Source organism: Mus pahari, chromosome 7 (genome assembly GCF_900095145.1).
Source record: "Mus pahari chromosome 7, PAHARI_EIJ_v1.1, whole genome shotgun sequence".
Lineage (NCBI taxonomy): Eukaryota > Metazoa > Chordata > Mammalia > Rodentia > Muridae > Mus > Mus pahari.
The window spans coordinates 3,587,802-3,614,026 of record NC_034596.1 but is presented as its reverse complement, the minus strand read 5'-3'; the positions used below and the strand labels follow the sequence as shown (position 1 = coordinate 3,614,026).

Below are 26,225 nucleotides of genomic sequence, written 5' to 3'. Positions count from 1 at the left end.
TAGCCACATTTGAAACAGAGACCCAGAGGCTCTTGGGCTTTGGGAGCCTAGGCTGCTGCTGAGGCCAGCTGAGAGGCCTTACCCAGAATCAAATATGTTTGGTTTTGGACTTTTTCTCCTCTCCCTTGGTATACCTTAATGGCCACAGCTAAGGCTTCTACCTATGGAGTCAGTGGTCTTTTCTCTAGACGTTTAAATTTGGCCCAAATATCAGGGAAATTCTGGGAGAAGACGTAGGTCATAAGGAGTTGTTTTCCATCTGGGGTCTTGGGAACCTAGTATGCAAGAGGGCCATTATGAGGGAATTAAGGTGGGTTTTCATGTTTGTCCTGAATGACTTCTTAGATTTTATTATAATTTACTGCTTTAAAGGCAACCTTGCAGAGACTGGCCAGGGGGCAAGTTATAAATTTATCCCCATTGTAATTCCATTCAGGATCCTGGTCAGAGACTGCCTTGGCCCAGCCTATATGGTGGCATTAGTTTGGTGGGTTTCATCTGTGTGTGCCCTAGCCTGGTCCCAGACTCACCTGCACTCCCTGGGGAGGAGGTTGTTGGTGAGAATCATATAAACATTATGGAAGGTGACTTTGTAAGATTAGGTAACAGACTGGAATTCTTTAATGAAGGTCGAAGAATTAAGAGTATAAGACTCCAATCTCTTTTCTATTGAGAGAATTCACTTAGTAAGAAGGGGATATGTACACTGACCAAGCGTCCGCCCCACTTCCCACAAAGGGAGAACTGTGGCCAGTTTTGGCCAGGTAAGGGGAGGTAAAGGGCATCCCATTGGCAGGATAAAGGAACTAAGGACTGCCAGTGGGCTGAAAATGCCTGAGACGGTTGAGTTGTGTGGCCTATCACTAAGAAGGTAGTAAAGGAGACTAAAGAGGCCAGAGATGGAAAGAAGGAGCTGTAGGTTTAGGCCAATAAGGGGGAGCTATTGGTGGGGATGGGGTCATTACCATGATGAAAAATTAGTGAAGAAATCATCTGGTCTGGGCCTCATAGCTAGGAGGAGTTGGTTTTCTTGCTTGGCTTATGCCATGTGGTCACTTTTAATCAAGATGAGAGTGAAGTCACATGGCAAAATCTACATTTCTAACCCTGATAAAGATGGCTATCAGCCACGCAGCTGCTTCCATCCCAATGAGGGGACAGCAGCTGCACAGTAGCAAGCCATGTGTAGATTTTTAACCACCAACCTCAGTGTTACAGGTTTTAACTTTTTTGTTACAGATTTTACAGGGCTTTAATCATACCCAATATGCTTACAAAGATTTATCCCTTAGCAAAAGCGTTAGAGAGTTAAACCAGACCAAGGGAAGATGAGCTGAGTAGCAGGTGTACGTCCAAACTGGGACTAGTTTGTCCCTTTATTTTGTTTTGCTCTCCTTTCTGTATCACATAGTCAAGTGGCTTGACTAACGTGGGACAGAGATTTTGGAGGAAACTATTAAATGAGCATATTTGGGTCTAGAGGAATGGAACTCCAGAGCCAACTTTTAATTGAAGTGGGACAGCATGAAACAACAGTCTAATGCTACTCAGACCTAAAAAGACACTTGAATCCCCATAGAACTGAATCCAGAAAGCTGAGAACAAAGAAGGCTTGGAGATAGGAAACCTTTGAGCTATGGATATAGACAGAGGGCACTGCAGGAGGGAACTGAGAGATTCACTGGCCAGAGAAGAGTGTGTGCCCACTGCAGCTGGACTAGTCCTTTGCTCCCCCAATACCCATATGTCTGACACCTGGCTCCCACTTTACAACAAGCTTATAGATCCATCAACAACAACTTCAAATATAGGACATTTATGCCTTGTAAGTGTTGGAGAGAGACTATACAAATACAAACAGGCTTGAAGGAGAGAAAAGAGAAACATGGAATAGGGAATCTCTTTTCACTTCTTAGACCCAGAGGTTGTTCAAAGTATTTGTAAATGTCCTGAATAATATTAGGATCTAGGGTGCTGTACTGGCTGGTTTTGTGTGTCAGCTTGACACAAGCTAGAGTTATCACAGAGAAAGGAGCCTCCCTTGAGGAAATGCCTCCATGAGATCCAGCTGTAAGGCATTTTCTCAATTAGTGATCAAGGGTCGGAGGGTCCATTATGGGTGGTGTCATCCCTGGGCTGGTGGTCCTGGGTTCTATAAGAAAGCAAACTGTGCAAGCCAAGGGAAGCAAGCCAATAAGTAACATCCCTCCATGGCCTCTGCATCAGCTCCTGTTTCTTGACCTGCTTGAGTTCCAGTCCTGACTTCCTTTGGTGATGAACAGCAATGTGGAAGTGTAAGCTGAAAAGATCCTTTCTTTCCTCCCCAACTTGCTTCTTGGTCATGATGTTTGTGCAGGAGTAGAAACCCTGACTGAGACAGGTGCCATTAGGCGGCCATTTGGGTTGATTATCTAAGGGCTGTTGAGGCCACATTTGACCGCAAAAGTGAATAAATTTAGGGCCCTTCAGGTTGGGTCTCAGATATAGAGACTGGAGACTTTCTAAAGGCATCCAAAGGGGCAATGAGCTGGAAGACACTGTTCCCATGGATGTGAGAGGGGAAGGAAAAATGTCACTTCAACCTGTAGTTGTGGCTGTTCAAGGGCTCAGGGAGAACCAGAGGAAGATACAAGCTATTTAGTGGGTGATTGCCTCACTCAACAAGGGTCAGGCTTAGCCTGGCTAAGCTTAAGAGAGACTTCTGGCCTGTTAGCAGGGCTTAGTAGAGGCCAGAAGTTGAGAAGGAAACTGAGGCCTAGGGCAGGGTGGAAGGGGTGGAAAAGGTTGGAGAACAGAGTCACAAAAGCCAGGAGGGCTCAAAGGAGCTGTGGGATTTACAGGCAGCTCCAAAGTGAAGTTTGAAGAAATGGGCAAGAAAGGACATGCTAGCCGGGCTGGGCCTAAGGCAACTGCAGGATTGCAGCTCCACGGGTAGGGGTGTGGGTCAGGTGATGAAGGCCACTGTAGCCTTTAAGACTGGCCTGCGGCACCAGAGGGTGCCAGATATTCAGTGGTCACTTCCTTGAATCTGGGAAGCCTTTACACTGACTAAAGGGAAAACTTACCTAGTTACAGCTGGTGGATGGGTCCTGAGCTGTGCCAGCTGGAAGGTCAATGTGTTGTGGTTTGACTAGAGATGAGGGATAGGGGACCAGTGCATCTTAGACCCAGAGGTGGCGCACAGACACCAGGAGGGCATATTTGAGTCTGAGCATCGAGTGTTACAGCTCTGAGGGAAACCTGAATACCACAAAGACCCCAGACAGCAAATCTCAAACAGAGATTTATTGTGGGGAAACCCAGGTCTGTTCAGGTGAGACTGAGCAGAGAACTGAGCAGAAGGTAAGGTGTATATGGAATTTCTTTGGTGGCAGATATTTCCAGGGTAGCCTGAGGTCTGTGGTCTGATCTTGAAGCTCAGGGACTAGTGGAATTTTGTGTTCAAGGAATGGTGGGATTCTATGGCAAGCTCAGGGGTTGGTGGGATTCTGTTTTTTAGCCCTGGTCTTTGGCTTGGAGTGAAGTCAGGGTGTTCTTTCCTTGACCTTGGTCTTGGGGTAGGTCAGGTTCAGGGTGTTTTTCCTTTGTCCTTCTATCCTACACCAGGAGATCCAACACCCTCTTCTAACCTCCACTGGCACAAGGCAACATGTGTTGCAGATATGTACATGCAGGCAAAACATTCACATATATCAAAGAAAATTAATATATTTTTGAAAAAAAGATTAAATAAAGAATAAAACCATGTTTGAATGTTTGATACTACAGGATGCAAAATATCTTTGCATTTTTCAGAATTTTTACTTGTCAGTGCTGAGAAAGCTGCTTCACATAAATATGTAGTAGAAAATGGCAAAGCATATTTAGGACCATTTCAGAAATTACTGGAAATTCTAACCCAATCTCAAACCAAAATTCATTTAATTATCTTTTAAAAAAATTAAGTTGAAGGAGCTGGAAAGAGGAGTCTACAGTCAGGGGCTCCTTGCTGCTCTTCCAGAAGCCTCAAGTTTGGTTCTCAATACCCATAGCAAGTGATAGCAAGATGCCTGTAACTCCAGTTCCTAGGGATCTGACACTATCTTCTGGGCTCAGTGTATACACACACACACACACACACCAGGGGTGAGGGGAAGGGAGAGGGAGAAGAGTGAGTATGGAGAGAGAGGAAAGAAGAGACATACACATAAAATAAAATTAAATCTTAAAAAAAATCCTTAGGCCTGCCATATAAGTAGCCATTTTCAAATCATTTTTCTAAGAATACAATGAAAATACTGATTTGAGATTTAAATGTTGAAGAGTAACAGTTGGAAAATACTGCCTTTGTTTTTCATAATTAAACAGTTATATTCTCTAAGAGCAGAAAAGTTTGTATGTGCAGTCCAACATCGTGACTCCTAGCATGTGCTGCCTGACATCTGAGCTGAGGTGTTTCAGACATCATTGTTAGCATGCTGCAGTGGCCAGGCACACATGCTGCAAATGTGCATAGTGCATGCTAGGAACCAAAGCTACAATGACTTAGTGAGGTGCAGTGTCAATGAACACTGCCAGAACCATTTCAGACATGTTATGCTCTTAGTTTCAAATTAGTTTTTGGTCCTTGAGTGTATAGAAACCTTTTTCTGTTGTTCTCACAGTCAGTTGTATGAATATGGAGTTGCTTGCCACAGTTTATAAATTTGGAGTGTAGATAATTCTGTCAACCAGTTTGGAGTTTTCCTAGCTCTGCTCTGCACTCACAACGACTGAAGCCTGTCAGCTGTGGTTTCTCCTCTTTAGTCCAGCTTCCCAGCACTTAGTAGGGGAAGCCTTGAAAAAATTCCTACAGAGAAAATCTAGGCATGCATTTCGCAGCTCCCTTCTCTGAACAACAGTCAGATTTACAATTTGGTCTGCTTTGTTCACTTTCCAGAGTCTTCAGTTATTTTTATGTTTTGTCCACAGTTTATAACTCTTATCTGTGAGCAGATTAATACAGTACAAAAGAATCCATTATTATTGGAACAAGAGCTCAACTAACTTTAAATACAGAAGCAAGTAAGCTTTCCCAACAAAAATTTTGAAAGTAAAATGTTTGCATAATTTCAATAATAAGAATATTACATAAATTGAAAGAATGAAATAATTGAAAATATGAAAAATTATGTTTTATAGGTAGCAAGAACGATAAGCATGTAATGGCAGAAATGAGTTTAAAAGGCTTCTCAGCGGGTGGGTCTCTCAGAAATTGAGCAGAATATAATTATGCATTCATTAACTTAGTGGCAAGTTGTCTCAAATAACATCACTAGGAAGGTCTTTGCCTGTAAATTCAGATCTTCATCTACTGTGTTTTGAAAATATTTTCCATTTGACTTGAAAATTTACATTTCTCTCATTTTCTAGTTTTTTGAGCTGTATTATTTCATGAAGAATAAACGGCAGTCTAACCTCCCATTTGCATTTTTCTTCTCATTATTTCAGTTGTTCGTGTAATCGACCTTAAATGAGGTAGAGCAAACCAACTAGCTCCATCCCTGGATACACCACCCCCGAAGCCACGCTCCGGAGCACTTCGACCTTATCAGCTTTGAGGACTCATTATGAACAAAGGAGTCTCCCAGGTAGAAAAGTTTTAAAAACGTTGCCACTGTAAACATGTGGAGGGAAAACCATTACCTGTGGAGCATTATTATTTTTTTAATGGTAGTATGAGTTTGATCTGGGAAGCTTACTATAAAATAAGGTTATTGTAAAATGAGGAAGGGCTAGTATTCCTTAGTGGAAGTGTTGGCAGATAAGCAGTGTGTTTAGAATAAACAAGGTTAAGAGATAAAAGTAAGACTATCAGTTGTCAAACAATCTAAAGACTCTTCTATATCAAGCGGTACAGTTAACAGTAGTGTGGCGTGCATAGGCCTCGAGTAGATAATAACTGCTCTTACAGCACTGAAGACTGTGTGAGATTATGGGCTTTAATTTGCATCACAGTAATAACCAGTTTACTACATATTTGGGTCTGATAACATCGTGACTTAAATGTGCACAGTAAATATTTAAATACAGTAAAAACTTAGTGTAAAATAAGTAAAGCCCCTGAATGAGATGGGTTTCTATTGAAGGTTTAAGGAGACCAGGCCATAAGGAAGAAGATGCTCAGAGTCATTAGCAATTAACGAATCCTAAATCAAAGTCATAATGAAATACCATTTTATACCCATTGGGGTGGATTTTACCAGGGAGAACTGCTTTTGACAAGCATATAGAATTGTAATCCTCATGTTTTGTCACCTTAAATTCAGCATGTCCCTAGAAAGTTAAGACGTAATTACTCTATGACATGGCAGTTCTAGTCCCAGTTTTATACTCAAGATAATTAAAACTTATATTCACAAGTGCTTCTGCATAAGCATTCATAACGATGTTGCTGATAATCCCAGAAGTGGAGATAACTTAAATGTTCACCAATGGATGAATGGATAAACAAAGTAGAGTATCTCCAAACAATGGGATTTCATTCAGCCTTGAAAGGACAGTGATTCCGGGGCATATAACCAGAAGATCTTCCAACTTGTAATAAGGACACATGCTCCACTATGTTCATAGCAGCCCTATTTATAATAGACAGAATCTGGAAAGAACCCAGATGTCCCTCAAAAGAGGAATGGATACAGAAAATGTACATTTACACAATGGAGTACTACTCAGCTATTAAACACAATGAATTTATGAATTCTTAGGCAAATGAATGTATCTGAAGGATATCATCCTTAGTGAGGTAACCCAATCACAAAAGAAGTCACTNGATATGCACTCACTGATAAGTGGATATTAGCCCAGAAAACCTAGAATACCCAAGATACAAGTTCCAAAACACAAGAAAATCAAGAAGAAGGAAGACCAATGCGTGGATACTTCATTCCTCCCTAGAATAGGGAATAAAATTACCATGGAAGGAGTTGCAGAGACAAAGTTTGGAGCTAAGACAAAAGGATGAACCATCCAGAGACTACCCCACCCAGGGATCCATCCCATAATCAGTCACCAAACGGAGACACTATTGCATATGCCAGCAAGATTTTGCTGAAAGGACCCTGATATAGCTGTCTCTTGTGAGGCTATGCCAGAGCCTGGCAAACACAGACGTGGATGCTCACAGTTATCTATTGGATAGAACACAAGGCCCCCAATGGAGGAGCTAGAGAAAGTACCCAANGAGCTGAAGGGATCTGCAACCCTATAGGTGGAACAACAATATGAACTAACCAGTACCCCCAGAGCTCGTGTCTCTAACTGCATATGTAGCAGAAGATGGCCTAGTCGGCCATCATTGGGAAGAGAGGCCCCTTGGTCTTGCAAACTTTATATGCCAAATACAGGGGAACACCAGGGCCAAGAAGTGGGAGTGAGTGGGCAAGGGAGCAGGGCGGGGGAGGGTATAGGGGATTTTTGGGATAGCATTTGAAATGTAAATGAAGAAAATATCTAATAAAAAATTAAAAAATAACTATATTATTATAAGTGACTATACTGTGACTATACTATTCACAAGTCCCTGTCCTTTGTTGTCACATTTGAAAGGTTTCAGTGGTTGTGGAGAACTTGAGGTGTCTGAGGACTCTAGCTTGGGAAACATTTCCTTATAGAAGCTAGCCTTTCATATAGTGTGGAGCACTTTGTCATGATGGGGTTGTATGGAGGATCAGTTTGGGGATCTTTGGCTCTTGGAGTGTCGTCTTCATCTTGTGTATGTAGTTTTTTTGGGCCAGTTATCTGCTGGGCAAAGGACACTCTTAGAGCTGTTAGCTAATTGATGCTGATTTTTTAAATCATGCAGTTCTATGCTCAATCTGAGAGACAAATGACTCATTTCATATGTAGAAAACTTAACTGAATTTAAGGGTACCATCCTGTTTTGTGTTCCTTCACCTATTGAGTTTAGTCCGGCACATTTGACCAGAGATAGATGTAGTTTTTGGTCACTGAAATACTCTTTAGAAATTGCATGGAAGTGGGTATAATTCAGTAGCTGTTTAAGTCAACAGAGTACTTTTACTTAAACACTTTCAGTCTTGTTAAAAAGTGATATGCAAATTGGCTTTCTTAATTGCCCTGACTTACATCCCCTAACAACCAAATAAAGTCATTTTACATACTGGTGACAGCTCTGATAGCTTGTCCCCATTGGAGGCTTTGTATTTCAGTGTATTGTGTTAATACAGGAATCGGGCCATGGACAGATTAGTCGAGACTCCCCTACAAGTCTTTGAACGTCACCTCTTACTGTTGTAAAGTGCCTGTTTGGTGGCTGCTGCTTTGTCTGCTGCCTTTGCTCCAGAATTTCGGGAACACTCTGCAGATGTTTAACTTGGGAATCTTGTCTTAGTCCCATCTTACATTTGTTCGTGTATGAAAATGAAGTCACATCTTTACTTCTGTAAAGATACTGTGATACTGAATTAACCTTAATTCTGCTTCTTTGAATCTCAATGTTAAAAAAACTATTGGATTATTAATAACACCTGTCTAGTTGATAGTCTCCCATCTAAGTACTATCCAGGACCTACCCTGTCTGATAGCAGACTCGATGGGAATGTTTAGGGGTATGGCTGTTCACATAACTGATAGGATTCTTCTGAGATTGATTCAGTTACAGAACTCACGTTAACAAGAGCATTGCCAGGGCTTGTCGAAGCTTGTGTGAAGCCTTATCTGGTTCTGCCTCCTGTTCTCCCTCTGACTTCAGATCCTAGTATTCCATCCCCAGTGTCATTACTGCTTCTTAAAAGAAAACAACAACACAATGCTTCCATTCTGCCTTAGTTTTTTCCTCACTTCATTCCAGCTCACTCTGCTCGCCTGGCACACCAGATTCCCCAGCACACCCATGCAATTAAACACGATTTTTGCCTCATTTTTCTCCGGAGTACTTACCAGTTTCATAAATGTGCCAAATACATTACTTTTAAGATGATAACATTTATATCCCTGAAAATAAAAAGAAACTATGAGAACAATGATTTTATAACTTGTATTCGTAGTTGGATGTCCAGGGCCCACCCAGAGGGTTCTTGGATTCACAGAGCTCGGTGAGTGTTAGAGCTCTTGGCAGTTGGACTGCTCCCCACACTGAGGTCAGTTTAAATGCTTCCCTGATTGTGCCTAAAGTTACCTTTGCTGGGAGCATAGCGTGTAACCATGAATTTTTATTTTTATTTTTATTGAGGATAAAACTAAAGTTAATATCTGTAATACATTTGTGCATATTTTGTATAATATATAGGTTATATGTGTATTATATAGTACTTAAAACTTCCCAGCACTCTCCCAGAGGCTGAGACAGGTCAGTCTCTATGAGTACAAGACCAGTCTAGAGTACATAGTGAGATGGTACCTAAGACAACAGCAACAACAACAATAAAACACAAGGGGTGTGTGTGTGTGTGTGTATGTGTGTGTGTGTGTTCTGTAATGCACTGATACTAGGTGAACTATGAAACTGTCTACTGTGTGGAGGGAGGAGCTCTCTGAATAATGAGGATTAGTGATGTGTTTCAGGCATGCTCAGACTTGTCTTTGGTAGGTAATGTGGTCATTTCAGGAAGACAAGGCTGGAAACTGGAGACTATTTGGAAAACTATTTCTGTAGTCTACTAGGTGATGGCTTGAGCTCTCCTCGATGACAAAGGAAACTATGAAGGGGAGGGGGATTTAGGAAATGAAAACAGATTCTGGGGTATTCTTACATGTAGCATGTAAGACAAGAGACCAAAATGGCTCAAAGCACACATACACACAAAAAAATGCATAAGAGAAATTAAGTACTCAGACCAAGGGCAGGCAGGTAATGGTTAAATTGTAAATTAAATGATTTTTTTCTGCCCTTTGTTTTCTGTGATCATCCTTAATTAGGGGATCCACTTGACTTTTATGCAAAACAGAACAGAACAAAACCATGGTATTTTGGGAATAACATCAGGACAAGAGTGTCTTTCTTCTGTTTATGTGACAGATTAGAAATAAGAAGAAAGGTGAAGGGAACTGAGAAGCAAGAAAAAAATCTTACATTAATCTAGAATCTTGAGATATTTGGTTTCAAGCTAGGATCATAATTATATCTGCAACTGAAGAAGGAGACAGTATAAAATCTCTTAAAGACAAAGTGTCTTGCAACCTACAAATAAGAACACACCAGACATAAAAATCTCTTAAGGATGAGTTGGCAGAAAATAGATAGAAATGGCAAATGATGAATAAACAAGAAGAGAAGAATTACAAGTAGTTGCAAGATTACAATCGTAGGGGTGGGGACAAGGACTAGGGAGACTGGGACTTTGAGGCCAGCCTGGACTGCATTGTTAATCCCAGGCATAACAACCCTGTCTAAAGAACAGAACACACTTGGAGTGTTAGGTAGTTTCAAAACTATACTTCTAATATGGAGAAATTAGAAACACCTCCTCTTGTCTACATGAAGTAATCTCATGGTTAAAATTGTAGGTATTTTTAGTGAGAAGAGGGCAATGAGAAGAGCTCTAGGAAAGGATTAAGGCTCTGAGAGCCTGCTTAGACTTCAGCATCTCTTTAAGTGTTCCCAGCTTGAGTGTTGACATACAGTGCTATGTTATCTAGTAACTTAGACTTACAGAAGAGCTCCAGGTCTTCTTATCTCACGAGTTTCCTCTCCTTTTTGAGGGTAAATGGAGTAACGATAAGGGTAGCATTTGGCACTATTGAAATCCAAGGGACTGATGACTCTCAGATAGGGCTCTGAGCTCCCTTCGGGATTCTGCAGAGCAGTGATTGATGCGGACAGAGCAGTAACTGGCACATGTGAAGACCTGGCTGACATGCAAGGGGGAATGACTCTGTGTTCTCTGGCATCCATACTAAGATCCTAACATAGACTAAACATTTGATCTTCGTCTCTGGATGATATAAACACAAGGTTAGGAGTATGGAATTCAGAGTGGAAAAGTACAATTCAAAACTCCAAATCAAGCTTATCACTTTAACTTAAATCACATATATATTGTTCATTCTCTATCAGTATAATTCACAAATAAAGTTGTTTTAAGCCTTTTTACAAAGTAAGGTCTACATAATAATTATGAATCTGAATAATAATACTAAAATTTTTCAGAGGCCAGTTTTTACATTTATACATGCAAGTGATTTTTCTCTTGGTAAAAATATTTCTACTTAACTATTCTACGAAAATCTTTATTCTGATTGAAATCAACCATTTCATGGAGGATTGTTAATTTTGTTTCACTGGCTCGAAAGTAAGCATAGCACCGAGCAGCTGGTGCCCCTGTGGTTTCCCTGGAGGCTGGTGCTTCAGTGATGGCTGTGGTCACCTAGTCACTGGTTACAAGTTTTTGTTGTGGTTGTTTTGTTTTGTTTTTTGATGTTTAGAAATAACAAGGGAGCTTCCCCTACTCTCATTTGGTTAGAAAGGTCATGAGAGATTTATTTTTTCTCACCCTCCCCATTTAGGTGTGAAGTTCATCAACATGAGTGGCCTTGGGGACAGTTCATCCGACCCTGCAAACCCAGACTCTCATAAGAGAAAAGGATCGCCATGTGACACTCTGGCATCAAGGTAGGAATACGCTTGTCTCTGGCAGAACTTTTTGGTCATTTCTCCAACACTTTGGACTTTGTTTCATCTACTCCACATTGAGTGGCCACCTGCCTCCTCCTGCTCATTCAGTACAGTCTGATCCACCCCCACCCAGGTCTTTGAATGTGTTTCTCCTTCCTTCAAACTTGCATCCTCTGTATTTCCGGTATTAATCTGTAGCTGTTATTGCAGATGCTGTGGTAAGCCATTACTTCCTTAAAGAGAGGCTTCTCTTCCTCCCACAACTAGTAGCTCAAATCTCCCTTTTTATATATCTGTTCTGTACATCATTATGACTTTGATTCATAGTTATTGCTGTTGCCAGAGTATATGCTCATTGCATGGATTCTTAGCTTCTTCGTTAGGCTGTATGCTGCTCTAAAGTAATGGACCTATCTGCTCATGCTCAGCAACACTGTATCCCTAGTTCACAGTGCAATATGTATCTTTTAACTAGTAAGGACAATAAATCCTGCCAAATGGATAAAAATTTCTATTGAACATCTTTAAATGCCATCTTAGGAACTAAGAAGTACACTGTTATAATATTTATGTTAAAGTAATTATTTGTGGCATTAACTACTTGCTGTGTTTTTTTAAAAATGACTACATTAAGCAGAGGAAAAGAAATTTAGTTCTAAGGGAACCCTAACAAGTGCCAGATGAAGGAGAACCTCACTCAGAGCAAAAGCATTTTCTCAGCTAACAAGAGGAGAGTCCAGATTTTATTCCATTTGGCTTCTAGGAGTTACATCAAGTTTTCTTCAGTTTCTGCACTGCTGACATTTTAAATCAGAAAATTATTTGCTGTGGAGACTGTCATGTGTTCTGTAGGATGCTTCCTCTTGTTACTGCTTGTACACTGAAACGCCAGTAGTGTCCTAGTTGTAGGAAAAAAATGGTCTGCAAACATTCCCAGATGTTCCCCAGGGGCAAGGTGAGCAGAACACCCCAGCTGATGCTGACACTGGAGAGCTGCAGCAGCAACAGCACAACATCACTGCAGCTAGGAATGCCTGCTTCTCTCTCAGGGAGGGAGACAAGAGGCTTTAAAAGACTGCTAGGGCTAGAGACTGGAAAAAGGGAAGTGACCATTCCTCACAGGACAGTCACCTAAGTGCTCAAGCACATGTGTCCAGATGCTAGGATAAAGGTACATGCCAAGATGTAAACCAGATGTGTGTCATCCAAGGACATTGTTCATTTCTATATATAAATTCAGTCTTTCTTAAAGGAAAACTTAAGGATAAATAAAATATTATCTTTTATGTTTAATTCTCATTTGAGGAAAATTTGAATATATAAGAACAAATACTAAAAAGCTATGTATAATAACCATATAAAATTGATATGTTGCCATATTAATATTTTATTATGATTGCATTTTTCCATTTTTGTGATTTCTTTGTTTTGTTTTAGACATGGTTTCATTCTGTAGTTCATTCTAGCCTTGAACTTGGGCCAGTCCTCCAGCATCAACTTGAGGGAAACTGGGATTCTAGGCATACACCATCATGCCCATATTGTATTTTCAAATTGGTAGTTACTAATGGATATGAATGCTAACAGCTGTGGGCATCAATAACCTATCTACCTATTGTGCTGAACAATCTTCTTTCTTGTATGGTTTATCTGTAAATTGCCTTTGTTTTGTTCTCTGTGTGTATGTGCATCTGTACATGATAGCATCATTACAAATACCAAAATTTTTATGTATTCCTTTCTCCTCTTTTGATGTTTTGAGATAATTAACTTGATGTTTGCTTGAAAGCAAGCACTGAACTCTTCAGGTTTATATGTATGGGCTTCAGCTTTAATAAAGCAGTGTCTTTGATATGGAAAATCAGAAATTTATTACTTTGAAACTGCTTGTGTATTAATGCCACCTTGCAATGCTTCCTCTGGTCTTATTATATGCTCTCTCCCCAAACAGACTGTGAGCTCATTAATCATAAAGAGCATCTGTTAGGCCTCACAAGGTATTGCCAGCCCTGTGGCAGAGCCAAGTATTACTGTCTGCAGAACCCGAGAGAGAGTGACTTCTCAGTTAAACAGTTTCTTGCGGTGAGGTAGCTTCTAGCTCTTTAATGAAGGTTAAGGTGCTAGTTTTAAATGGCGTTTAACTATGCTTTATCCTTCTTGAGCATTTCCAGCTTAACTCAACAAGTGCTTATTAAATGCTAACTGTTCAGCCAACACTATCTGTGTGCTGTTATATAGGATATAAATGAAGTGAGAGACAGGTTTTCTACCTTTGAGGAGCTTACAGATCTGGCCATGCCATTAATTCTTCTTAAGTCCTCCTGGGTTCCCCATTTTCTTAAAAATAAAGCATTGTAATTAAAGCCAAACTAGATGGCATTGATTGAGCTAATAGGGCATGCCAAGAACTTAGCAATGCATCTTACATATCATAGCTTTCTTCACATCACAAACACTAGCAGGTAATTAATGTCATTATCCCAGTGGTACAGATGAAGAGATGGAAGCAGGGAGGTTAAACTGTTGTTCACTTGTCTGGGGTTTGATAGCAAGTTAGTGCCTGGGAGTTTCAGCCTGTGCTCCTGAGCAGTAGTCACTCTGTACCAGGACAGTCTGAAGTCACTGGGACCCTGCCCCTACTCCCTCTTACCCATATACTCTATGGTTCTGCCAGACTCACCTGTTATGTGTCAGTTTTAAACTTCATATTTCCACTCTTATTTTATACAGTTGATAAAGCCAGGTTACCTTCTAGAAAATAAGATCTTTCCACTTCTAACTTGGTGCCATCCTTTCTCTGGGTTTAGAGCCATTTCTGTGTGTTTCTGTGGAGTCTGATTCTTGTCATAAACTAACTATTACAATGGTCTGTTTTCTTTTACTTCCTTTCTAGTGGGAAATCCATCTAATTTACTTCAGAGCGCTTAGGAAACATCATATGATTATCTCTTATATAATCGCTAGTACATTAAGGAAAGATATGGCAGTCCCTCCATATCCATAGGTTCAAAAGTATTCTGGAAAAAAATGGCATCTATAATCAAACGTGTATCAACTTTGTGTAGTGCTATTGCCTAAATATAGTGCGACAACTACTTATATAGCATTTGCACTGCGTGAGGTATTGTAAGTAATGCAGAGATGGTTTTAAGCTTGGGGAGGAATTTTCATAGCATATGCAACTACACCATCTTATATAAAGGGTTTGCAAGTGCTCAGATTTTGATGTCCACAGGGATCCTGGAACTGGAACATATAAGACTGTGAAGCTAACTGTACTTATGAGGATGTAGCTCAGGATAAGCATTAACTAGCATGTCTGCCACATAAGAGTAATAAAGGGGCTTAGCAAATGAAGAAAGTTAATCTAAAGTAGTAAAGAGGCCTACTCCATTTAAGATTGTATGCTCTGCATCCCTTCAATTTTGACTTTGAGCATGTCTGCTGTCTTCTTTTCCTTAGGTAGCTATTGGTTGCTTCACTTAAAGATGATGATTTTCATTTCCGTACTCTGAAACTTAAGTCATTTTATTGACATCTGCTATTCCTTAATATATATAGTTTCTTGTTCCATCTCCTCTCTATATTGGGACACTTTTCTTTTACTCCATGACAGTTTCAGGCATTTCAGTATTACCTAAAACTTAATGGCAAAAACATGTTTGGAGGCTGAGTATGGAAGTACACACCTGTTATCCCAGCACTCCCAAGGTAGATGGGGGTTGATCGCCAGTTCAAGAATAGCCAGGACTGTATAGTGAGATATTCTCAAAATAAAACTAACAAACAAAGAAATATGTGGGAGACCCACCAAGTCGACATAAATTGATTGCCCCTATTGAAATGTAGACGTTTAAGTTTAAACAGCTCCCACTCTATCCTGAATCTACTAAATGTGTCTGCTGTCATGAGGTTCCCCAAGGTAAAATCACATGTCCTCAAATACTATCATGTTACAGATAAACCCTTCTGCATATGAAAATATGTTCCTCATTTTATTCCTGCTTTGCTTCAATACCTCGGAGTGAAGTTTGTCGGGATGCCTTGCTGTGTTCTGTTTAAGTTATTGGATAGAGTTTTACTATGCAAAGTAGAAATAATCCCTCAGTAATGAAAGATTTAACAGATAAAGACAGTATATGCGGTTGTTATAGTTTCAAGTCTGATTGTGTTTGGGGATCTGTACCATTTGTTAGAACTTTGTTTCATAGCAAATGCCGTAAATTAGTTGACTGGGTTACTTCAGCTCACAGTGCTCTGTAAGTGCCTTTGCTTTTAAACTCTTTAAAATTTGTAAGAAAAGTAAAGGACTTTTTAATTGTTGATTGTAAGGTTTTTAGCAACTGAGTTTTCTCACTTCTTACCTTTTTGTTTTATGATTAGCCAAATGATTTTAACAAAGCTTGTCATGAATAGTTTTTCCTGTTTTATTTGGATAATGGAAAGTTTCAGAGTAATATTTTACCATCATTGAATGCGTTGCCTTAAAGCAAATTGCGGGTGACTTGGCAAAATAAATTAGGTGTAAAGATTGAAAAGCAAACCCAATAGTAATCACTCCATGTATTCAGGACTTTAGGTAGTGCCTGTGACCCGGCCGACCCTCTGTTCTTTTTGTTTTGCTCTAAGGCAACCACACTTGATTTGGTTTTAATGTGGACAAGAGCTTACATGTAGGCTTGATTTTCTGTTCTAGTTAGAAGGAAGCTGTGCCCACCGCTTGCTGTTCTTTCTGCAGCTGATTTTTAGAGTGTACTTTTGAATAGTTTCTTTTTCATGAGGAGCAATTAATATTCTTATCAGAATAAGAATGAAGGCTTATCAGATTCTTCATTACAGTTTGTCTGAACTATAATCATAGTGCCACTTAAACTGTAGCAAGATTACTTGAAAATTCCCATTCTATTTCAAATGTACAGTATCCCAAAATATGAGAGGTATATTTGTTTTCTGTCTAGTTCCTTTAATATCTGTAGCCGTTTGTTATCTGAAAATAATTGAGGTGTATACATTGTTAGCAAATCCATCTGTTGTAGCAGTCACTGTTACATATTTTAGCTGGAATTATTTTGTGTACTTGAGGATTTTTCTAGTGTTTGAGTTTTAGATGTGATTTTAATTTGATTTTTAAATCTGGTTTTATATTTTAGGTAAAAACAAGACTTTCAAATGTGTGAACATTAATGTTTGATCAGAAAAGGAAATAAAATGGTATAAATATATGCTAACTGGATTTTTTTTTTGTATGTGTGTCTGTGTATAACAGTACTGAGAAGAGACGAAGGGAGCAAGAAAATAAGTATTTAGAAGAACTAGCTGAACTACTGTCTGCCAACATCAGTGACATTGACAGCTTGAGTGTAAAACCAGATAAATGCAAGATTTTGAAGAAGACAGTGGATCAGATACAGCTAATGAAGAGGATGGAGCAAGGTAAAAATAAAATACAGGCCGCTCCCGGTCACGGTGACGTCTGTGACATACAGGCCGTGTCCCGATCACGGTGATGTCTGTGACATACTGTTCTCTTTCCGTCAAGAGCCCATGGTGCTTTATGCTTTTAGTAAAGAAATGTTTTTGTTCAATTTTTATTTTTGAGTCAAAGATCCTTTCTTGATATTGCAAAGTGGCTTACTAAATTAACTTGAAAACTAGTGAAGTAATTAAGCAAGCTTGGGATGTTTTGGAACCCATGTCTTAGGGCCTGAAACAGAAAAACAAGTTGTAGGTAAGATCTGAGGCCCTGGTATCCAGCTAAAGTACAGTAACTCTTGATGAAATCTCTCTGGCTTGTCTGAGGAAGCTTGCCCCTGCCTGGCTCACAGTGGGAATGTAGTACTCTGGGGCAGGGGGTCCCTGTTGTATTTTTTTTATAGCACCTATACTTGCTGGGAACCCTACACCACTAATCCCTTAGCTTATGGCCAGAAGGGAAGGTAGAGCACTCTGGGGAACACTGTTGCTCATGGAGTGCTGTAGAGCCTTCAGGTGAGTGTGCTGACATATACATTAGATGTGAGAGCAGAACACAAGCCCCAAGACCTTCACAGTGACAATAGCAGTGTGAAAAGACTCAAGTGTTGTAATTTAAAGATCTTCGAAACTACAGAGTGATCCAGTAACAGCTGATTTAGCGAAGAGGAGAAATTAGAAGCCTAGACACCAGTGTACTTGCTTGCTCTTACTATCCAAAGCCAGAGATAGCAGGATTGTCTGAGGAAACCCAGCAGTCCCAGGGAAGAGGCTTTTGGGCTCATCCCTCATAAAAACTTAACTCTTACTACATTCTAGTTGCCAGGTGCCATTTGTATGTATCTCACATGAACAAAGCCACAGGCATCTCAGGAAAGGCTGTTGTTACGAAAAGAAAAGCAGGACAAGAGGAAATGCAGGGTAAGGCGAGGCAGAAGTGAGGGGGTAGCAACAGAACTAACATGTCAGTCCCTCAGAGAAGCCTAAGTCAGCCTGTACTGCATAGGGGACCCTATCTCAACAAGATGGGATGGGAATGGGGGCCACACACTCACACAGGCCTGGCACAGTGAGTACAGAACGCTCACGCCCATGCACAGTGTAGTGGTATCTTAAAACACCAAGGGAAAAGCAGAGGAGAGCAATGTCTCAAGCACAGTAGGTTGCTTGCAGAACGGGTTCAAAGGAACATCGCAAACAAGGCCTCTAAACATATACCTCTGTGTTAATGATGACAGGAATTTTAAGACAAAGTCTCTAAATGTTATCTTCTGTTGTACTCTTTTCAGGAACTGCTATCAAAGCCTTAGTATTAAAGTAAGAAACAAAGACATAGGATCTTCCCCCACAGAAGAATGGGAAAAGGAGACACAGACATTACTGTTGTGTAGACACCTAAAACAAAACATGAGGGGGCGCACGCCTTTAATCCCAGCACTAGAGAGGCAGAGGCAGGAGGATCTCTGTGAGTTCGAAGCCATCCTGCAGAGTGAGTTCCAAGACAACCAGGGTTACATAGAGAACCCCTGTCTTGAAAGAAAACAAAGCAACAAAACAACCAAACAAACATATCCCTAAGACCATAAACATAGTTGCAATTGCAGCAAGCAGAAAGGGGACTCTAGGAGAAATGCTGCTGGATTGTGGGCACATAGGGCTGTCTGATCGATGGCCACGTCTCTAGATGGTTGGGTTGGGTTTGGGTTTAGCAATGTGGCTGTTGCTTTGATTTGTTTGTTTGTTATGTTTTGAGGCAGGATCTCACTATGTAGCTCTGTCTGGCCTGTAACTATTTAGAACAGGCTGACTTCAAACTCACAGAGATCTGCCTGCCACCATCTTCCCAGTGCTAGGACCAAAAATGTGTGTGCTGCCATGCCTGGCCAGAGGAAGTTCTAAAATCAGGAGGAGTGCTGAGAGATGAGTTAAACAACACAAACTATTAAAACTGCATATAAAATATAATATATAAAAATATATAAATAAAATAGATGATATGTAAAATATACACCTGGATTTACTTTTAAAGTATATTTATGACCATTGTTATAGAGATGTTAAATATTTAATAAAAGTGTAATTAGATATCTGAGAGGATATAATATAGGAAGCATAGATGCTAGGACTTGGACAAACTGCAGTGGCTTGAACAGGATAGTCTAGGGAGCTGTCAAGGATGCAGATGCCCCCCTGTAGATTTGGCTGCCATTCCTAGGCTGTTTCCCTCACAATGTGTAAGAAGCATGGCTGACCATGTCTGCATCCCAGCTGTCCAGATTAGGGTACAGGAAGACAGACAAGTATGCATTTTTCCTCTAGAGACAAGATCTAGAACTGTCCATAACTTCTGTTCCTGTTCCATAGGCCATCCCCTGATGCACAACTATTCCTGTCTTCAGTTTTCCCTAAAACTTTAAATGTGTTCACATGCAGTAACTTAAACTGTATGAATTTAGTGAGTTTTAAATTTTTTTATAATTTGCTTAAAAAGTAAGTCTTTCTTACACCAGTAATATAAATCTATGTCTTCATAAACTGCCTCTGGTGAAATGAGCTTGTTGGATGCATAGTTTTTCAAGTTTCATTCTTGCAGAGAAATCCACAGCTGACGATGACGTGCAGAAGTCCGACATCTCCTCAAGCAGTCAAGGAGTGATAGAGAAGGAGTCGCTGGGCCCGCTTCTCCTGGAGGTAAGTGTCCTCGCTGATCCCAAAAGGAAAATCTTAGTCTTTACCAATGTAATGTCATAGATACAATTAATAAATTATGAAACAAAGTAGTTCTTTAAACTTTTAAAAATAGGTTTTGATTATAAAGACTGCTGCATCATAGTTGTTATTTCAGAATTAATGTGAGTAATGGACATAAAATTTGTTTCATGTAGGTATTCCAAGGACTCTGGAGCAAACCAAAGCCTACATAACGGAGTGCTTAGAATTATCTGGGAAAGAAAACTGAACTGGGCCATCACCTGATGCATAACTAGTTTAGCTAGCTAGTACAATGTATGCATACTATAGAATTTCACCTTTAAATGAAAGATCCTCTACTGCATTGGACTAAATATTGCCCTAGAACATATTCTGAATAAAAAGGTTTACATTGATTTTATACACATATACGTACACATGTACACACATCCACATGTGAATGAGAATTAAATTACTATCAAGTTTTATAAAGTGAAGAATTTTTAGACTTGAATTACTTCACAGCTACTGTAGTATTTTACCTCTGTCTGTTCTCTCTCATTCCTATTGCCTGGATTTTGAGTATAAATGCTGTTTCCCAACTGATCACCTTAAATACCTTCTCCCATATATAGATGTTTAAAGCACATATCTATGCGTACATGCAGATGCTTTTCTGTCTCAAAGGCAAATTGCATATTTATTTACCCAAATATACAAACTAAATTCTTTCCCTGTCCTTTCTGTAGCCAGGGGGGTCTTACTAACAAACTTGTACATATCTCAGTTTTCTAAGTCTTGAATACAGTTTGTTCTGTTCCCATAGCTTGCATGTAGTCTCCTCTGCCTGGCCAGTAGTGTTTCCTTCTTAAAGAGACTTTGCCCCCACTGCGGGATCCTTCCTCTGGTTTTTAACCTTTGTAAATTTCTTTGTTATCTTTGCCTGCTTGGATACTGTAAAGATATTGGGAATTATGTGTTTTACTCCAAAACCTTTGTCCAGTGACCTTAAGTGGCAATCTCATTTAGATCCAGGGCTCTGCAAGAAGTCTTACCCAGTATGAGCCCTGCTGTGAGACCAAGGTGGTTGTCCTTAAAGGGTGACATCCTGGACAGATGGCAGAACTCTCAGATTGATTGGGTTGTACTTAATGGACAAGCATTTGTTATCATCTCTGTATGCAGCACATCATAAGGCCAGCTGTCGGGAAGACTCCTCCCCAGGAGCACATGTGAGTTGAGACTTGTAGAGAAAGAAAACTGATGGTAAATTGTTTTCATCAGACAGAGTTTAGGAAATAGGGATGTTTGTATATTCATATTTATAACACTAGTCCACAAAACAGTCCCTGAATTATTATTTTTATTTTTTTCACTAATTTATTTTTTCACTTTACAGCTCAATATCAGCCCCATCTCCTCCCAGTCTCTCCCCCACCTACACATACACACACACACACACAGTTCCTTCCCATCTCTCACAGCACCTCCCCCTCACAGCTCCTTCCTTCCCTCTCACAGTACCCACACACACACTCTCACCTCACCGTCCACCCCAGCACATCAAGTCACTGTAGGACTAGGTGCATCCTCTCACTGAGGCCAGACAAGGTGGGCCAGTTAAGGGAATGGAATCCACAAGCAAGCAACAGATTCAGGGATAGCCCCTGCTCCAGCTGTTGGAGGATCTACACAGATGTAGGGACCTACGTCCAGCCCATGCTCACTCTTTGGTTGGTAGTTCAGTCTCTGAGAGCCCCCAAGGGTCCAGGTTAGTTGACTCTGTTGGTCTTCCTGTGGAGTCGCTATCCTCTTTGGGTCCCTCAGCCCTGACTTCCAACTCTCCTACAAGATTCCCAGAGCTCCATCTAATGTTTGGCTGTGGGTCTCTGCCTCTCTTTCCATTGGCTCCTGGGTGGAGCCTCTCAGAGGACAGTTATGCTAGACTCCCGTCTGTCTGCAAATATAACAGAGTATCATTAATAGTGTCAGACATTGGTGTTAGTCCATGGGATAGGGTCCACATTAGCCTTCTCCAGCTGTGCTTTATCCTTCATAGCCAGGATAAACTTGCTTTGTCTCTCCCTCACCAAATAGATATTTCCAAATTTCCCTTTTCCTAGTGGGCAGTCAATGTCAAAATCTTCCCAAGTCCACTGCCTTTGTGTGTGTGTGTCTTCAGTCTTCTGTATGGATGCCTGCTCCTTTTCAGAATTATTTCCAGAGGCTGCAGGCTGCTCACTTCTCTGGAGGTTACTGCTCTGGGACATAGGTTGAGGAACACTGGCAGCTGGCAACTGCTTTAGCGCCAGCTTCTGACCTGCTACAAGTTTTTGGGCTTGTGAAGGGACATGCCGGGAGTTGGAAGGACACAGGACCCTCTGGGCCTGGCCACTGCTAGCAGATCCTAGGTTCTGAGAAGGAATCTGCTCAGTTACCAAGACGCATTTCAGACGGAAGGGACCCGTGGTCTTAACAGGCCTAGAGACAGTTTTCTTTACATCTGTCCATGTCACAGGCAGGAACCTGCTCCCGACTGAAGCCGCCAAGCGATCCTGGTAGCTCAGCCTTGAGGTTGAATCATTTTTAAAGATTGGGATTATAACACATCATCTATTATTGACTTTATGTTTTTATGTTATAAAATGTATATAAGCATGTGTCTCATTTATAATAAAGAAACAAAAATTAGGAACATTGAATGCTATGTAACACTGATTCAATTATAATCCAAGGATATCCGAAAAGATTTTAGAGTTACTTTTCCTTGAAATGTGAATTTTTAATTCTTATTTTTATATAAGCTGCAAGTTAAATAAATATATACTGACCACCACTATGATCTTTATAACTTAGTTGAATATGAAAGTGCCTTTGTGTGTCCATCAACCTCAAAACAGTTTACAGAGTTTTGTTCAGCTTGAGGTTTGCATAGCATCGCACCCCTGTCTCTTTTGCATTTTTAGATTAAGTGAGAAGCAGCCAGAGCAATCAGTGTGAATACAAATATCTTTCTCCTTTTTCTTTCGAAAGAAAATCTTAGTGGAGTCACAGTAGCTGAATGGTTAAGGTGTTAGACTTGAAAATGTTACAATGCTTACTAAAAATGTGATTGTGCTGTTTAAAAAATTCTTGGCTGTATGCTTTATGACAGAGTTATCTAAAATGTAGTTTTAAGCTAAATGTAATATTTTAGGCAATAATTTCATCCCTTCATCCACTGATGGACACTTAGGCTGATTGTATATCCTGGCTATTTTGAGCAATGCTGCAATGGTACCTCTTCAAGGAACTGATTTCAACTTCAGTGACTATATATCTTCAGGCATATAGTCGCCTGGATGGCTAGGTTATCTGATTTCTGGTGTTGTTTTTTATTTTTGTGGATCTTCTATGCTATGTTCCATACTAAGTCTACAATTTTATATTCTTACCAGCAAGTACAAAGATTCCCTTTTCTCTGAATGCTCACCTGTAGCTTTATTTTTGTCTTTACAATACTAGCCATTCTGACAGGTATGTCATTTTAATTCATATTTCAAATTAAGTGTCCACGAATGGATAAATCAATAAAGAAAATACAATATATATTCACAGTGGAATACTATTCTACCTTTAAGAAACATAAGGAATGTTATTTATAACAACATAGATGAGCCTGGAAGATGCTGTAGGAAATGGTCTGAGCCAGTAACAGAAGACAAGTGCTTCCTGGGGTCACTTATGTGCCGTATAAACTGGGCACTTACAGAGGCCGACAAAGGGCAGTTTCTAGGGGCTGGGAAGGAGAAGGGTCCAGGATGAAAGATGTTTGTTGTCCAAAGGATTAAGTTTTTCAGTCAGAGAGCTCAGCATTGATGATGCCTGCCTGTAGTCTCAGTACTTGGAAGTTAAGAAAGAAAGAAAAGTTCAAGGCTATATAGCAAGTTTGAGGTTGGTCACTCTCTCATTTGAACAGTTGTGGCTTTCTTTAGTAGTTTCCATCTTCTGCAAAAAGAAACTTCTTTGATAGGGGGCAGGCACTACACTTATTTGTGGATATCCATATATAATTATTTAGATTGTAGTTAGAAATTACGCTGGTTTAGGTTCTCCTAAACCATGGTTCTCCTCCATGAGCCACAACTTCACTAGCCATTGGTGATTGGCTAGGTGTACAGTACCAGACATGATTTTCCTTCTAGTGAGTTGACCTATTAAGTCCAATTGGACAGCTGTTGGTTACCAGCAAGATATAAGTGCCACTATTGTACCTTCCAAGGTTGCTGGTACGGACTCTTCCTCTCACTTAGCAGCTTACCTAGCACCTTTGGAAGGGGCTTTCAGGACAGATCCAGCTCTAATCCTCAAGTCCTGTGTCTAAAGGAGGGAATCGTGTCAGCAATAGGGACTTTATCTTCAACTTCGAGGAGGCAACAACAGTGGCCTACACGTTTTGAGAATCTCTTAGGCTCCCCAACCCAAAACTCATAAGCTGTTTTCTCATGCCTCAGAACAGGAGTTTTGTTAGAGGATTCTTCAGAGGAGACATTGTCATGCCAAGTGCAATAACTTTATTTAAACTGCGTGCGCGCGCACACACACACACTTATATGAATCATATGCAATTTTAAGAAAATATAAAATAATATGATGATGGCTATTTTAGACATCTTCACTGTTAATTTATCTCTCTCCTTCTTTGTTTGTATGGTCCTCCTTCCCCCTCCCCAATTAAAGACTCCTCCCCTCTTTTTCCATTTCCCCCACACACACACTTGTATCCTAATACCCTGTCTAGAACTGCTTCACTGCTCCCATGGACCCTTTCTGGGTTTCTGTGGTTACACCAGCTTATATATTCACATCTGGGGTTTGGAACTAGGATCCACAATGAGACAGAATATGTAGCCTTTGTATTTCTAGGTTTGAGTTCTCTCACTGCATATATTATCTGGTTTTGTCCATTTATATGAAATTTTAGATGATTTCATTTTTCTTTACAACTGAGTAGTATTCCAGTGTGTGCACACACACGTGCATGTGCATGCATGTGTGTGTGTGTGTGTGTGTGTGTGTGTGTGTGTGTGTGTGTGTGTGTATCACATTTTCATTATTCATTCATCAGCTGAAGGACATTTAGGGTGTTTCTATTTCTTTTTTAAAACATTATTTTATTTATTTACATTCTAGCTGATGCCCCCCTTACTTATCTCCCCTCTCACAGTTCCTCATCCCATCCTTCCTCCCCACCAAAAGGGTGCCCACCCCCTACCAGCCTCCCCCTTCCCTGGGGCCTTAAGTCTCATCTTCTCCCACTGAGGCCAGATAAGGCAGTTCTTTGCTATACATGTGCTATGTGCTATGTGCTGAGGGACCCTGGACCAGCCCACGTGTGCTACCTGGTTGGTGATTCAGTCTCTAGGAGCTCCCTGGGTTCTGGGTTGGTTGAGACTGCTGGTCTTCCTATGGGGTCGCCCTCCCCTTCAGCTTCTTCAATCCTCCCCCTAATTCATCCACAGGAGTCCCCGACTTCAGTCCAGTAGTTGGGTGTAAGTATCTGTGTCTGTCTCAGTCAGCGCTGATAGGGCCTCTCAGAGGACAGCCATGCCAGGCTCCTGTCTGTAAGTACGTCATACCATCAGTAATAGTGTCAGGTCTTGGTCCCCCCTCACCCAAGATGAATCCCAAGTTGGGCCAGTTACTACCTATCCTTCAGTCTCCTCTCCATTTTTGTCCCTACAGTTCTTTTAGACAGGAAAAATTCTGAGTCAGAAATTTTGACTCTGGGTTGGTAACCTTTTCTCTCCACTTTGGGCCCTGTCTACCTACTGGATGTGGTCTGTTTCTGTTCCCTCTACCCATTGTTGGGCATCTTGGCTAAGGTCACCCCCTTTGAGTCCTGAGAGTCTTTCACCTCCCAGGTCTCTTGCACTTTCTAGAGAGTCCCCCCACCTCCCACCCCCTAAAGGCTGCATATTTCCATTCATTTTCCTGGCCCTCTGGGTTTCTCTCCTGCCCACCCCCTGCCCCCAGCCTGATTCTGTTCCACTTTCCCTCCCCATCCCCTTTGGATTTCTTCTGTTTTTAATTAGATATTTTTTTCATTTACATTTCAAATGCTATCCTGAAAGTCACCTATACCCTCCCCCCACCCTCTCCCCAACCCACCCACTCCTGCTTCCTGGCCTTGGCATTCCCCTGTACTGGGGCATAAGATCTTCACAAGACCAACTGCCTCTCCTCCCATTGATGGCCAACTAGGCCATCCTCTGCTACATATGCAACTAGAGATACAAGCTCTGGGGGTACTGGTTAGTTCATATTATTGTTCCTCCTATAGGGTTGTAGACCCCTTTAGCTCCTTGGGTACTCTCTCTACCTCGTTCATTGGGGACCCTGTGTTCCATCCAATAGATGACTGTGAGCATCCACTTCTGTATTTGCCAGGCACTGGCATAGCCTCACAAGAGATAGCTATATCAGGGTC

The 26,225-nt window shown here is 40.7% G+C and overlaps 1 protein-coding gene across 9 annotated transcripts in view; it reads left to right on the top strand.

The window, feature by feature from the left end:
* Ncoa1 (nuclear receptor coactivator 1) overlaps positions 1 to 26,225 on the top strand; it is a 230,840-nt gene that overhangs the window by 116,481 nt on the left and 88,134 nt on the right. For all 9 annotated transcript variants that reach the window (XM_021201369.2, XM_029540757.1, XM_021201368.2 and 6 more), the window contains 4 exons: positions 5,470 to 5,609; positions 11,485 to 11,590; positions 16,860 to 17,026; positions 19,659 to 19,756. In XM_021201369.2, the coding sequence (XP_021057028.1) occupies positions 11,502 to 11,590; positions 16,860 to 17,026; positions 19,659 to 19,756 (354 nt within the window). In that variant the 5' untranslated portion in view covers positions 5,470 to 5,609; positions 11,485 to 11,501. The remainder of the gene's footprint in view (positions 1 to 5,469; positions 5,610 to 11,484; positions 11,591 to 16,859; positions 17,027 to 19,658; positions 19,757 to 26,225) is intronic.